The sequence below is a fragment of the Rhea pennata genome, chromosome 14 (assembly GCF_028389875.1).
Source record: "Rhea pennata isolate bPtePen1 chromosome 14, bPtePen1.pri, whole genome shotgun sequence".
NCBI classification, from domain to species: Eukaryota; Metazoa; Chordata; class Aves; order Rheiformes; family Rheidae; genus Rhea; species Rhea pennata.
The window spans coordinates 1,364,027-1,378,089 of NC_084676.1; the positions used below are offsets into that span (position 1 = coordinate 1,364,027).

Genomic DNA, 14,063 nt, shown 5'->3' on the forward strand with positions numbered 1-14,063 from the left:
AAATGTGGATGAGAATATCCATCACTGATGTAATTTGGAGAGGACTGGTGATGTGGAGAAACTATTACATGAGCTTCTGTCACGGTGGGAATAGGCAAAATGGTGAAGAGCTCTGTGTATTCCCGCAGTCAGCTTGAGGGAGTGGGGGCCGTGGTAGTAGACACGGTCCAGAAGGACGGGGAAAGAGGAACAGTCTTCCTGCTGAAGAAGAATCCAGGCCTGGACAGCCTGCATGCACTGCGGCTCTAAAATACCAATGAGTGTGAAAATTGGGGCTCCAATAAACCCCACTCGGAGAATTGAGAGTGAGATTGAGGAGGCGGCTTGTGCTGCTGCTCTGTACTAAATGAAGGCGAGTTGAAGGCGAAACTTGCAGCAATAGGAGAGAGTCCGAAAGGGACGAACGTAGTCGCTGCTTTGGCCGGGCTGGTGGTGCCCAGTCTGCAAAGTCATGCCCACACGGCGGTGGAGAGTCGGGCATGGTCGGTGTCTGCCTCCTTTGAGGGGCACGAGCGAGAGCCCAGATTGCTCCGGCGCTCAGGAAAGCAGTCCCCGACACCGCTAGTTTCGCCAGCTGCTGTCGCCTGCCCGCTGTCACCCGTTGGGAAAAGGCGAGACCTCCCCTTGACTTGTCCTGTGCCGCCCAGAGGGGGACGAGATGCCCCCCCCCTACACTCCCGCCCTCCCCCCGTGAGCAGCGGCACCCAACCGGCGCGCAGGAGCCCGATGGGGTGGTGGCGGGGGCGGCGCCTGAATCTGCCGCGGCCCCTGGCACCGAGCCGGGGGCGGCAGCGCGGCGGCACGAGCACTACCGGCCCCGGGGCTGTCGCGGCGGGACGAGGCCTGACCACCACGCCGGGGGCCGAGGGAGGTGGCGGCGGCGCCGTCGCGGCGATCATCGCTCCGTGCTCACGATGTCGCTGTTGCCCGCTGCAAGCCGGCACCGGCGCGTTGCCTACCCAGAGCGCTGCGGCGGGAGCAAACGCTGCCGGGATATTTCCTGTGCTGGAGGAAGAGAAAATAGGAAGCAAACAGCGGATTTTCGCCTGCTCCTTAGAGAGCCCCTGCTAACACTGCGGAACCCAACGAGTATCAAGAAGCGGCTCTGTGCAAACCCGGCGCGAGAGAAAGCGCTGGCTTGGGGGTGGTTTGGAAGTGGCTGATTTTTCACGCCTTCTCCGTGCGCGACCTTCCCGGGGCTGGCGGCTTGGGAGCCTGACGCGAGGCGGCGATGGGGGCTGTCACCCCCATCGCCGTGCGAGCGGCACCAGGCGCGGGCAGGGGCTCGCACGACGGAGCTCGGCTGGTCGGGGGAAGCCACGCGGGCCACCAGCAGGAGCCCTGAGAAAGGTGTCTGTGTGACCCTGCAAAGGATCTTGTCATCGTCCTAGTGACAGCAACGGGGACAGGTCACGGCGGTCACCCTTGGGGCATAGGCTGGGTGCCGGTAACACCCATCTAGCGGTAGGTACAAAGCAATGGACATCGCCGAGCACTTCCCAAGAAAACCCAGGAAAGTTACAGCTCTGCCAGCGTCCTGAAGGCCGGTGTGTGTGTATGTGTGTGGAGGAATGGACGGATCTGGTCTCCGTCCCTGCTCTCTAATCTTGCCTATGTTATATTCGGTGACTGCTGAAGGTGAAATGCAAAAGCGAAGACTAAACCCCGCGGAGGCTTTAGCTGCTAAGCGACCAAGTGATCGTCCGTCCCCGGGCTCTCCTCCGGCATTAGCTGTTGCAGAGAGCCCTGCAGAAGGGCTGGTGTGGCCCCATACGGACGGTCTCCTTTCCAGAGGTTACGGGTAGTTGAATGCTTGAATGGTGGGAGAGGCGATTTTAAAGCTTTCCCGCCTCGGGAAGGCTTTGAAACCTGATCTGCCCCTTTTCTGGGCCGTGCTGTAACCACTCGGCTGTATGAAGAGACGATAGGGACCGAGTTTGTAGGAGGACGAATCCGATAGTGCAAGCCTGGAGCTCTCCTGCCCCTCAGGAGAGGACACTCTTCCTTCCGGATCCTTGTCGACTGCCCTGAGCTGGCTGATCTGGAGCTGCTGGTCAGCGCTTTTCTGTCTCAGTGATGAGAAAGCTGGAAATGTTCCGTATCTCCTGCAGATTCTGCCGAAGCCGCTACTTTTCTCTCTCTTGCTAATTCTCCGTCTCTCTTCGCCGTATAATTAAAGTCATACTCGAGTTCAGTGGAGGAATTAGACTTCTCCAAATATCCCCGGGAAGTGTGTCTGTTTGTCTCTTTGCACTGCCTAAAGAAGGGCAGAAGACGAATCTCTTCGCTGGTCTGAGCTTCTGTAAGTACTTTGCATTAGGTAGTGTGAAAACCTCCTACAACGGCTTTTCTAAGAACCCAGCGTTCAATTAGTGATCTCCGATGACAGATAAACTGAACTCAGGATGCCAAGAAACACCATTATTTTGCAGTAGTTTATTTTCAACTACCCGGTCACCTCTTCTGCCTATTCAGGAGGCTAACAGAGTAACGCACGAGTACTTGGTGGGCCGTCCGGGCCTCCGGCAAGGACTTTTAACTGATGGATCACCTGTCTGCACCTCTTGCTGCTCGATCAGAGGCACAGGGCATACACTGAGACTGACCGAAATCGGGGGAACTAAGCTAAGTGCTTTTATCAACAGAAAATCCACCAGCTCAGGTGCTTTTTGCAGTATAAGAGTATGATCTTCTCAGCTTCTCAGTACAGATGAATGTAGTATAAAAGGTAATTTAGTTATACATCTTTGTTAGCAGTGCAATTCTTCTGTGCTTCAGGATTTACAGTGTATGCTGTTCTCTACACCTGGCAGAGGATAGAAATAGCTGAATTTCATCAGAACTTAGCATGAAGGGAATCTCCTGCATGAAAACCTCACGTGGACTGGATCTGGGTAAGCAAAAAACAGCTCTTCCAATGGATAGGTTTTTTTCGGATTATTTAACTGCTTCTTTGTGTACAGAAATAGCTTTACATCCAGCTAAAATCAGATCTCTGGTGTTATGGAACCGTTTATTGGATTTGCAGCCCGATGGATATGGAAATGATTCAGGGAACTATTCAAAGCATAGGAAAAGGGACATAGTGTATTGACATCAGTGTTTGTTTTCTCATTAAACAACTGTTTTGTTGATCAAAATGTCCCAGTTCTACAGCAAGCTCGATGTGGACCTTTAAGAATCCTTTCATCCCTTTGAATATGTTGTGGAATGTTTCCTCCAGAGAAGATACACTTATTCCAGGTAAGTGGATGAACTTTGTAACAAGGAAAGTAGAGGAAAAAATCTGTTCAAACACCTTTCTTCCTGGATATGCATGATGGCTATACACATAGAAGACCTAACGCAGCACCCCTTCACATCCACGAATCAAAGCAGTGGTCTCCATTCATTCCTTTTGCTGCATGGGTAAGTTGTCAAGAAACTGCGTACGGATCATATTCTCCGAGAAATCTAGAGGTCAGGAGCGAGGCTCTAGATTAATTTTGCAAGATCATCGCCTGTCAAATCTTACTCGTAGAATCCCTCTTCTTGATAACAGATATAAAGGATGAAGTGGAAAACAAATCCTGTTTTGAATGTAACAGGAATGTGCTAATGGGCTTAGTAAGTCCTGGTCATCGGTAGCAGCAGAGTCTGGCCAGAGGTGCGGCTGGACACAGTGGTCCCTTTAGCCATCTCCTGCGGGCCTGTTCACTGGGAAGCAGCGCTGGAGGGAAATTATCTCCATGCTTCATTTTCAAAGACTCTACTTTCACTATACTCTGTGTTGAAAGGTTTGAGATAGAAAACGTGATCTATTTGAACGCCTTTGTCGGGGAGATGAGTCTCTCCCTGTCTGGAACAAGGAAAAGCAAGTAAGATTGCAAAGATGAAGTAGGCAAAAGAGTTCACTCGGTTTACCCGTGGTAAACTGACTACACAGGCTATACAAAACTGGCGGCAGTGGCCAGATCCGGAGCCAGACTCGCGACATTGCTGCTGTCCCTAGAAAGGTTGGCTACCTTCAGCATCAGCTTTCCGTAACAGAGGTGGCGAGAATGAAGCAGCAGCTCTGTGGAGGTAAGTCGGAATGCAAAAAGGGACGTAACCCGGATCAGTAATACACGATGGTGCTTTGGCATTCTTCTGACCTCAGCAGAGTAAAGACGAGCTGCAGAGGTGAGGACTGAAGGTGCTCTACGCCTTAGAGCAGGGTACGAGCAGAAGAGAAGGGCAGTGTGGGACAGTGAATGCGAAGGTGGACAGAGAAGAGCTGTGTAGGCAAGAGGTGGGCTGTGCCCTCATTGTATCCTGAAGCTGGAGAATGTGTCCAAACTCTTCCCACAGCCCCGCACCGGCTTTTCGGGGCGAGTAGGTGGGGAGGATGGTGGCATTTAGCTGTAGATATGGGCTTCACGCGAAATCAATGTGCAAATGCCCCTGCGTGACTCGGCAGATGGTGAACACGAATGGAGAACAGAGACACTATCAAAGCGTAGGTCTCAGTCCTGTCTTTTATAAAGGAAAGATCTTGCCGAGGACCTGACTTTTTCCTTCTTACTCCCACGGAACCCGAGATACCACGCGTGTTGAATACATCTCCTCTCATCGCTGGCCTCTGCGCCCTCCTCTCCCTCCCATCGCGCTGAATAGGAGGGAGTGTGGCTTAATTTGCGTTTCTGAGAGTGTGCACTAACTTCGTGTCCTGATGGGTAGCAGGGAATCATCATCTGTGAAGAAGTTATCGTCTGAACCGTTCGACCCTCGGAGGGAATTTGGGGGAGGGGGCACAATCCATCAACGGTGAAAGGGACAATTAGTAGTATAAAATGAAGCATGCTCTACGAGGAAGATGAAAAAATAAAAGCAGGACGAGGTGAGATCTCGTTACAAAAACTATATGCACGTTTCTTAAATTAGTACAGCGAAAATGATGGTGAAAAATACTAAGCACCAAATTGAAGCAGAAGTGAAGAGTATAGAATGAAAAATCACAGGGATAGAGCCAATCTGGTGAGAAATGAGGAGAAGAGGCAATTCGTACAGAATGCCACATGATGCCGCTCTGACCTAAAAAACAAGAATGATAAAGAGGGGTGGGGGTGGGGGAACGGTTTCCAGTACCGACCTCCTCCCCGCAGATTAGAAAAAAAGCTGCAGGGAAACGGATGTTCATCAACCGAGAAACGATTGTTATTCAACAGTCATCCAGATTCGTTCTCCTGCAAATGTCAGTATAAACGGTGGCAGAAGAAGAAAACACTGGTTGCGATGGGCTTTTGGGAGCCACCCGGGCTGCTCGGGAGAGCAGTGCTGCGGGTGCTGGTGCTGCAGGCGGCCTGGGCTCTGGGCGGCAGCCAGCTGCGCTACTCGGTGCCGGAGGAGGCCGAGGGCGGCACGGTGGTGGGTCGCCTGGCGCAGGACCTGGGCCTGGAGGCGGGCGAGCTGGAGGCGCGTCGGCTGCGGCTGGTGGCGAAGGGCCGGCGGGCGAGCGTGGAGGTGAGCGGGGCGAGCGGGGCGCTGGTGGTGAGCTCGCGGCTGGACCGGGAGGAGCTGTGCGGGAAGAGCGCGCCGTGCGCCCTGCGCCTGGAGGTGCTGCTGGAGCGGCCGCTGCGCGTCTTTCACGTGGAGCTGGAGGTCACCGACATCAACGACAACGCGCCGCTCTTCCCCGCCGCCCGCAAAAACCTCAGTGTCGCGGAGTCCTTAACGCTGCCGGGCTCGCGCTTCCCGCTGGAGGGCGCGTCGGACGCAGATATCGGAGCCAACGCGCAGCTCTCCTACAAACTCAGCCCGAGCGAGCATTTCGCTCTAGAGAGGCAGCAGAGTGAAGACTACCGAGAATCGTTATTTCTGGTGCTGTCGAAGGCTCTAGACCGGGAGGCGATGCCTGTGCACCGGCTGCTGCTGACGGCGAGTGACGGGGGCAGACCGTCGCTGTCGGGCACCATGGAGCTGGTGATCTCGGTGCTGGATGTGAACGACAATGCACCCGAGTTCAACCAGTCGGTCTATAAAGTGCAGGTGGCAGAGAACGCTGCAGAGGGAACACTGGTTTTGCGCATCAGCGCCACGGATCCGGACGAAGGAATGAACAGCGAAGTTATGTTCACTGCAAGCAACGGCTTTCCTGCCAGTGCAATGGACCTGTTCGTGCTAGATCCAAGCACAGGGCAGATGAGGCTCGCGGGTCCCCTGGATTTTGAGGACGTTCGTCTATACGAGATACAAGTGGAAGCGAAAGACAAGGGTTCGCCTCCGTTGTCGGGACACTGCAAGGTGGTGGTGGAGGTGCTGGACGTGAACGACAACGCGCCGGAGGTGTGGGTGACGTCGCTGTCGGTGCCGGTGCCGGAGGACGCGGCGCTGGGCACGGTGGTGGCGCTGCTGAGCGTGTCGGACCGGGACTCGGGGGCGAACGGGCGCGTGCGGTGCGCGGTGTGGCCGGCGGCGCCGTTCGGGCTGGTGGCGACGTTCGAGGGCTCGTACTCGCTGGTGCTGCGGGAGGCGCTGGACCGAGAGCGGGTGGCGGAGTACGAGGTGGAGGTGCGGGCGGAGGACGGCGGGGCGCCGCCGCTGCGCGCCAGGCGCGGGCTGCGGGTGCCGGTGTCGGACGTGAACGACAACGCGCCGGCGTTCGCGCAGGCCGTGTACACGGTGCTGGCGCGGGAGAACAACGCGGCGGGCGCGGAGCTGGCGCGGCTGTGGGCGCGGGACCCGGACGAGGCGGGCAACGGGCGCGTGAGCTACTCGCTGGCGGAGGGCGTGGCGGGGGGGGCGTCGCGCTCGGCGTCGAGCTACGTGTCGGTGGAGGCGGAGAGCGGGCGTCTGTGGGCGCTGCAGCCCTTGGACTACGAGGAGGTGCAGGTGCTGCAGTTCGAGGTGCGCGCGGTGGACGCGGGGGAGCCGGCGCTGTGCGGCAACGCCACGGTGCAGCTCTTCGTCGTGGACGAGAACGACAACGCGCCGGCGCTGCTGCCGCCGGCGGGCGGCGGCGCGGGGCCCTGGGCGGGCGGCGCGTCGGGGTCGGCGTCGGCGGGGCCGTCGGCGTCGGCGTCGCTGTGGGCGTGGGCGGCGTGGGGGTGGCCGGCGGGGCAGGTGGTGGCGAAGATCCGCGCGGTGGACGCGGACTCGGGCTACAACGCGTGGCTGCGCTACGAGCTGCGGGAGCCGCGGGGCAAGGGCGCGTTCCGCGTGGGGCTGTACAGCGGCGAGGTGAGCACGGCGCGGGCGCTGGAGGAGGCGGACGGCCCGGGGCAGACGCTGCTCATCGTGGTGCGGGACCACGGCGAGCCGGCGCGCTCGGCCACGGCCACGCTGAGCGTGTCGCTGGGCGAGGGCGGCGAGGCGGCGCTGGCGGCGGCGGGCGCGGGCTCGGCGTCGCTGGGGCTGCGGCCGGCGGCGGGCGCCGAGGGCGGCGGGGGCGGCGCGGCGGCGACGGCGACGAACGTGTGGCTGGTGGTGGCCATCTGCGCGGTGTCGAGCCTCTTCCTGCTGGCGCTGGTGCTGTACGGGGCGTGGCGGTGGGCGCCGCGGGCGGCCGTGCTCTCGGGGCCCGGGCCGGCGACGCTGGTGTGCGCCAGCGAAGTGGGCAGCTGGTCGTACTCGCAGCGGCAGAGCCGGAGCCTGTGCGTGGCGGACGGCGCGGGCAAGAGCGACCTCATGGTTTTCAGCCCCAACTTCCCGCCGCCCGCCGGCGGCGCGGCGAAGGAGACGCCGCAGGATCCGCCCGCTCTGCTGGACACGGTCAGTGGCACTTTCTTTTCTCCTCCCCTCCCACCCTTCCGCCTGCCCTGACGCTCCTTACCCGCTTTTGCCTCTGCCTTTCGGCCGGTACTTGGCAGCTCTTTGGTCTGTGCCTCTTGGCACTGCAATGCCCGCTGTGTCTCCCTTCGCTTGCAAACGCTCTCGGCGTTCAGAGCCGGTGCGTGCTTGGAGAAGGAGTCCGCGCTCTGGAGCGTGGGGCTTGGTGGGATCCCTTCTGCAGAGGTCTTCCCGAGGGTTCTCCCCGGAACGCTTTCTCCTGAGCGTTTCCCGTTTCGTTCCTGGGAACGGTGCTGCGGGAGGGTGTTCTCGTGGCGTGCGGCGCCGGGAGCTTGCCTCGGCCTCCGGAGGTGTTGGGGCTGTGATGCTGGGGCCTTATCCTTCTCAGAGATGGTTTCCAGCGAGGCATGAGGAGGAGGGTGCCCCTCGGCTCTTTGAAAGCCGGCAGACCAAATCTGCTGCCAGGTAGCTGTCGCTCGCTCTTCCCGAGTTGGGCAGTCGTCTCAGAGAATGAAATGAGAGCCGCTTGTGGTTGGAGCTGTCTCGGCAGCACCTTCACAAATGTTATTGCCTCCAGTGTGTGGAGTTCCCAGCAACCGTTTGCTGCTTCGATGCCCGTCGTGTAGGTTCTGGCTGAGACGCTCTGCCAGAAGCTGCCTATTTGGCACAATCCGTATATTCCTTTATTAATACTGTGGCTGTTAGGGTAAGGATCTGCATTAGGCCGCATCATGCTGGGAGTGGAACGCAGAACTGTGGGAGCTGCTTGGTGTTCAGCAATTTCCTGGCACCGTGGCACTGGCGCCGAGTGAGCCTTGCCTGAGGGACGTGGAGATGAGGGTGGTGGTGGGGGACATAGAATGTGTCATAACCAAGAAGCGCTCTTCTTGGGAGAAAGGCTACTTGCGTCAAAGCTTATGTGCCCGGGGTGAGGTGTCGAGGATGCCCAGAGAAGTGCCTAAGTCAAGAGAGCTGCTTAGTGATGCTTGCCCAGGACCGTTTTGCAGGCTGCACGAGCCTGGAGTGGCAGCCTGAAAAGGATGCCTGACCTTCATCCTTCCGCTGCAAGTGGAGAACGAGATACAACGGAAGTTCTCTTTGACGGGATTGGGGCGGGGGGGGGGGGGGGGAAGAGAGATCACTGGAGAGCTGTGTCTCCCCTATTGAAGTCCATCTTTCGCTGGGCGTTTTCTTGCTGGGCTTTGTTCAGTGGGACTCGCCATCGAAAGCGTGCCTGGAGTTGTCAGGTGTCTCTGGAGTCTGTCCACACTGACCGTATCTTCGGCTGGTCTCGTATGTCGGGAGGTGGAGTACCCTGTCACGGCGTAACAGAGGTGTTGTTTGTAAAAGGATTACCCTGCTCTATTATCCGCTCTTCGGTAAGGAAGGAGAGCGCCTGAAACCGCTGAGCTACATCAGTGTCTCAAAGGCAGCCTTGCAAAAGGGAAGAGTCTGCGCCTGTGCCTGTTGATCATGGTGAATCAGGAGCCGTGAGTCGTTCCCACGCAAACAGCTTCCCACGCAAACAGCTGTGGAAGCCTCGGCCTTTGCGAAGGTTCGGTGGGAATCAGGAAGGCAGAGGCCTGAGGGCTTTTTCCTGAAGTGCTGCGCGTACTTGGTGCAGGAGTGGAGTCGACATATAAAAAGCACTACAGTGGAAAAGGCGGGATTGGAGACGAGGAAGCGAGAAGAGGGTGTTGTGGACGGGAATGTAACGGAAGGGGATGCTGCGACCAAAGAGGGCAAAGGAAGGAAAGGGAAGGGTGGAAAAAACACTCAGGAGATTGCCGTCGTTAACCGACATCACCTCCACGTAGTGCCTGCAGTCAGTGCCTAACGAGCTTAGCCTTCATTAGGTGTGAATGGACAATGCCAGGCAGCTGGTGGCCGTAATTAGCGCTGATGGCTCCGTCTTTGACGGCCTGAGGGGGCGGGGAGTGGGGGTGAGGCCCCTGAAGGGCTCCTCGCGGAGGAAAGGTGAGAAGGGGGCGGGTGACTTCTCTCCCTCATTTTCTTTCTTCTTTGCCTTTGCTCGTTCTTCCTTCTGGATTTGTGTTCCCCACCTTCTTAGTCCCCGTCCGCGAGAAGCGGGAGAGAACGAGAACCTCAGCTGTGCCCCACCCAGTGTCTTGTTGCAGCAGACGTGGTTCCCGTTCGCTCCGCATCCCTGGTTGTCATCTTGATGGTTTCATTCCTTGTGTGTTTTTTCCTGTGTGCCGTTTGCGCGGTTGTAGTGCAGGTTTCCCCCCTGTGGGGTTCCATGTTGTTACATACTCATGCGTAGCTCTGCCAGAAAGTGTAGTTCTACCGCAGCTGGCACTCGTGTTCGGCTGTGACTCAGTGCTGCAGAATACTTGCACAGTGTCTCGGGACGGACTGCTTTCGACTGCCTGTGTCTGAGTGCCAGGCAAAGCGGAAGTAATTGCGTGCTGCGGCATGCTGCGTTGCTTCGACTCTGCAGGCGCACGAAGCCACTCTGCTGTCTACAGAAGGAGTAACAGCTTGAGTTCTATCCTGGGAGGTGAATCTTGTCGTTGAAAAAGCCTCGATCCAAGGACGTTGTTAACATGCTTAGTACTTCAAAGGGTGCAGGTGGAAGAGCAAAACTCGAGGTAGATGGAAGACACAGGGAAAATGTGTTGCTCAATAAGCAGGGAGTACTGGTTGAGGAGCTGCCTTTGGTCACCAGGAGCCCTGGTGAAAGCTTGTCACTCATGGTTGCTGAGTGGGCCAGTTCCATGTGTCCCGTGGTGGTGGGCCGTGCTTGTTTTGTGAGAGTGCTGTGGTGGTGCCACGGTGCCTGGTGGTGAGCATGTGGGTTCCAGCTGGGACACATTTTTCCCTCTCCAGATCCGGCTCCTTTCCCGTCGCCAGCGTGACTTGGGAGATATCTCAGTATTGTGTGCAAGATGCAGACCGCTTCATTCTGATGTCTGTGGGATATCCAAACTGGGGCCGTGTGCCATCGGTGTGGGCACTTCTTTTCTCCTGTACGGAGGCGCATTTGACCTCGAGGGAATGACATCAGATGACAAACTTCCTTTCTGCTGCTACCCTTCTCATGGAAGTGGACATAGTGCATACATTTATCGCAGCTCATGAAGTGGGAGCGTGTGGTATGTTCTGCGGGAAAATGCAGGAGTGTAACTGTCCTTACTTCTGTTAACATCATCACACACCTGTCACAGAAGTGAACGGGTGTGAGGCAATGTGTGGGGTCTCATTACTGTGTGTACTGAACCTCTGTCTCTGTCGTTCTGCAAGTGCTTGCCTGTCCGGAGAGATAAGCAGGAACTGGACATGCATCATGCAGCCGCAATTGGAAAATGAGGAAGAGGAACACGTCTTGCCTGACGGAGATAGACCACTAAAGAGCTGTGGCTGTCCTAATTTTTCACCCTTCTCTGAGCATTTGCATGTCAGTTTGCCCAATATCTCCAAGGATGGCAATTTGACACCCTCTCTGGGCCCCTGCTCAGCTACCTAGCCACTCTCACCTCAGAGGTTAGTTTCTGTTTACCCAGTCTTTTATCCAATGCTCCATCACTCTCACAGTAAAGAAGTTCATCCCTATATGCAGGCAGAACTTCGTCTGGTTCAGTTTGTGACCGTTCCCTCCTGTCCTGTTGAATGTCTCCACTGAGAACAGCTTGGCCCCCATCCACTTGACACCCTCCCTTAAGGTATTTGTAGACATTGATAAGATCCCCTCTCAGTCTTCTCTTCTGCAGGCTAAACAGCCCCAGCTCTTGCAGCCTTTCCTCATAGGGAACATCCTCCACTCCTCTGATCATCTTTGTAGCCCTATGCTGGGCACTCCCCAGTAGCACAGTGTCTCTCTTGCTCTGGGGAGCCCAGAACTGGACACAGGACTCGAGATGAGGCCTCACCAAGTCTGAGTAGAGTAGCAGGATCCCCTCCCTCAACCTGCTGGCAACACTCTTCATCGTACACCCCAGGATCCCATTGGCCTTCCTGGCCACAAGGGCACATTACTGGCTCATAGTCAATTTGTTGTCCACCAGGACTCCCAGGTGCTTCTCTGCAAAGCTGCTTTCCAGCAGGTAAGCCCCCAGCTTGTACTGGTGAATAACTGAAAGGGTTATTCCTCCCTAGCTGCAAAGCCCTGCACTTGCCCTTGTTGAACTTCCTGAGGGTCTTTTCTGCCTAACTGTCCAGATCTGTCTCTGAATGGCTGCACTGCCTTCTGGTGTATCAGCCACTCCTCCCAGCTTGGTATCCTCAGCAAACTTGCTGAGGAGGCCCTGTGTCCCTTTGTCCAGGTCATTGATGAATAAGCTAAAGAAGACTGGCCCCAGTACTGAGCCCTGGGGAACTCCATTAACTACAGGCCTCCAGCTAGACTGTGTGCCAGTGATGACAACCCTCTGAGCTCTACCTTTCAGCCAGTCCTCAATCCACCTCACTGTCCACTCATCTGACCTGCACTTCTTGAGTTTACCTAAGAGGATGTTATGGGAGACAACGTAAAAAGGCTTGCTGAAGTCGAGGTAGACAATTTCCACTGCTCTACCATCATCTATGCAGCCAGTCATTCCATCATGGAAGGCTGTCAGATTGGTTAAGTGTGGTTTGCCCTTGGTGAATCCATGCTGATTCCTCCCAATCACCTTCTTTACCTCCCTCTGCTTGGAGATGATGTCCAGAACGAGCTGTTCCATCACTGTTGCAGGGATGGAGGTGAGGCTGACCAGCCGTTTTTTCGTGGGTTCTCCTTCTTGCCCTTTTTGAAGATGGGAGTAACACTGGCTTTCTTCCAGTCCTCGGGCACCTCTCCAGTTCTCCACGACCTTTCAAGGATGATGGAGAGTGGCCTAGCAACAACATCCACCAGCTCCCTCAGTACTCGTGGGTGCATCCCATCAGGGCCCATGGATCTGCAGATGTCAAGTTTGCCCAAAAGATCTCTAACCCTATCCTCCTTGAGCAGAGGAAAGTCTTCCTTTCTCCAGACTTTCTCTCTCCTCTCGCGGCTCTGGGATTGGTGAGGGCTGCCCTTAGCAGTGAAGACTGAAGCAAAGAGGGCATTGAGTAACTCTGCCTTCTCTGTATCGTTCATCACCAGGGCTCCCACCCCACTCAGGAGCAGGCCCACATTTTCCCCAGTCTTCCTCTTGCTACTGATGTGTCTGAGGAAGCCCTTCTTGTTGTCCTTGACATGCCTTGCCAGGCTTAATTCCAAATGGGCCTTAGCCTTCCTCATTTCATCTCTGCATAGCCTGACAGCATTCTCAGAATCCTCCCAAGTGGCCTGTCCCCTCTTCCACATTCTGTGTACTTTCCTCTTCTGTTGGAGTTTTGGCAGGAGCTCCTTGCTCATCCATGCAGGTCTCCTACCTCCTTTGCTGGACTTCTGTCTCCTTGGGATGCACGCTCTTGATCTTGGAGGAAGTGATGCTTGAATACTCGCCAGCTCTCCCGGACCCCCCTTCCTCCTGGGGCCTTAAGCCATGGGACTCCTCCCAGTAGGCCTCTGAAGAGGCCAAAGTTGGATCTGCTGAAGTCCAGGGTTGCGATCCTGCTTATTGGCTTGCTTCCTCCATGCAGGATCCTGAATTCCACCATCTCATGGTCACTGCAGCCAAGGCTGCCCCCAACCTTCACATCTCCAACCAGTCCTTCTTTGTGGGTTAGGACAATGTCCACCAGGACACCCCTCCTTGTGGCTCCTCCACCACCTGTGTCAAAAAGTCCTAATTGATGCTCTGCAGGAGCCTGCGGGACTGTCTGTGCCTAGCTGTGTAGTCCTTCCAGCAGATATCGGGGTGGTTGAAGTCCCCCATGAGAAGCAGGGCCTGTGATTGTGAGGCTACTTCCAGCTGTCTGTAGAAGGCCTCCTCGACTTCCTCTTCCTGATCAGGTGGCCTGTAGTAGGCACCCACAACAGTGTCCCCCATGTTAGCCTGCCCTTTAATCCTTACCCATAAGCTCTCTGCTCCCTCTTCATCCACCCCTGGGCAGAGCTCGATTCATTCCAGTTGCTCTCTCACATGAAGAGCCACTCCACCACCTCACCTGCCTGGCCTGTCTTTCCTAAAAAGCACGTAGCCATCCATGACAAAATTCCCATCATGCGAGCTATCCCACCATGTCTCTGGAACCGCAATGAGATTGTGGCCCTGTGACTGCACACAGATCTCCAGTTCCTCCTGTTTATTCCCCATGCTGCATTCATTGGTGTACAGGCATTTCAGAGAGGTAGTTGTGGACACAGGTTTCCCAGGAGGGGTGCAAGGGGATCCCCCATAGCCATGTCTCATATGCCCATCCCCAGCTGCACAGACCCTCTGGAGGCC

General features: G+C 56.2%; 1 protein-coding gene across 1 annotated transcript; it reads left to right on the top strand.

Moving 5' to 3' along the window:
• The first annotated feature begins 5,253 nt into the window (after positions 1-5,253).
• On the top strand, positions 5,254-7,779 carry LOC134146986 (protocadherin alpha-13-like). The gene has a single exon (XM_062587684.1). The coding sequence runs from the start codon at positions 5,254-5,256 to the stop codon at positions 7,777-7,779; it is 2,526 nt and encodes an 841-aa protein (XP_062443668.1).
• The last annotated feature ends 6,284 nt before the right edge of the window (positions 7,780-14,063 follow it).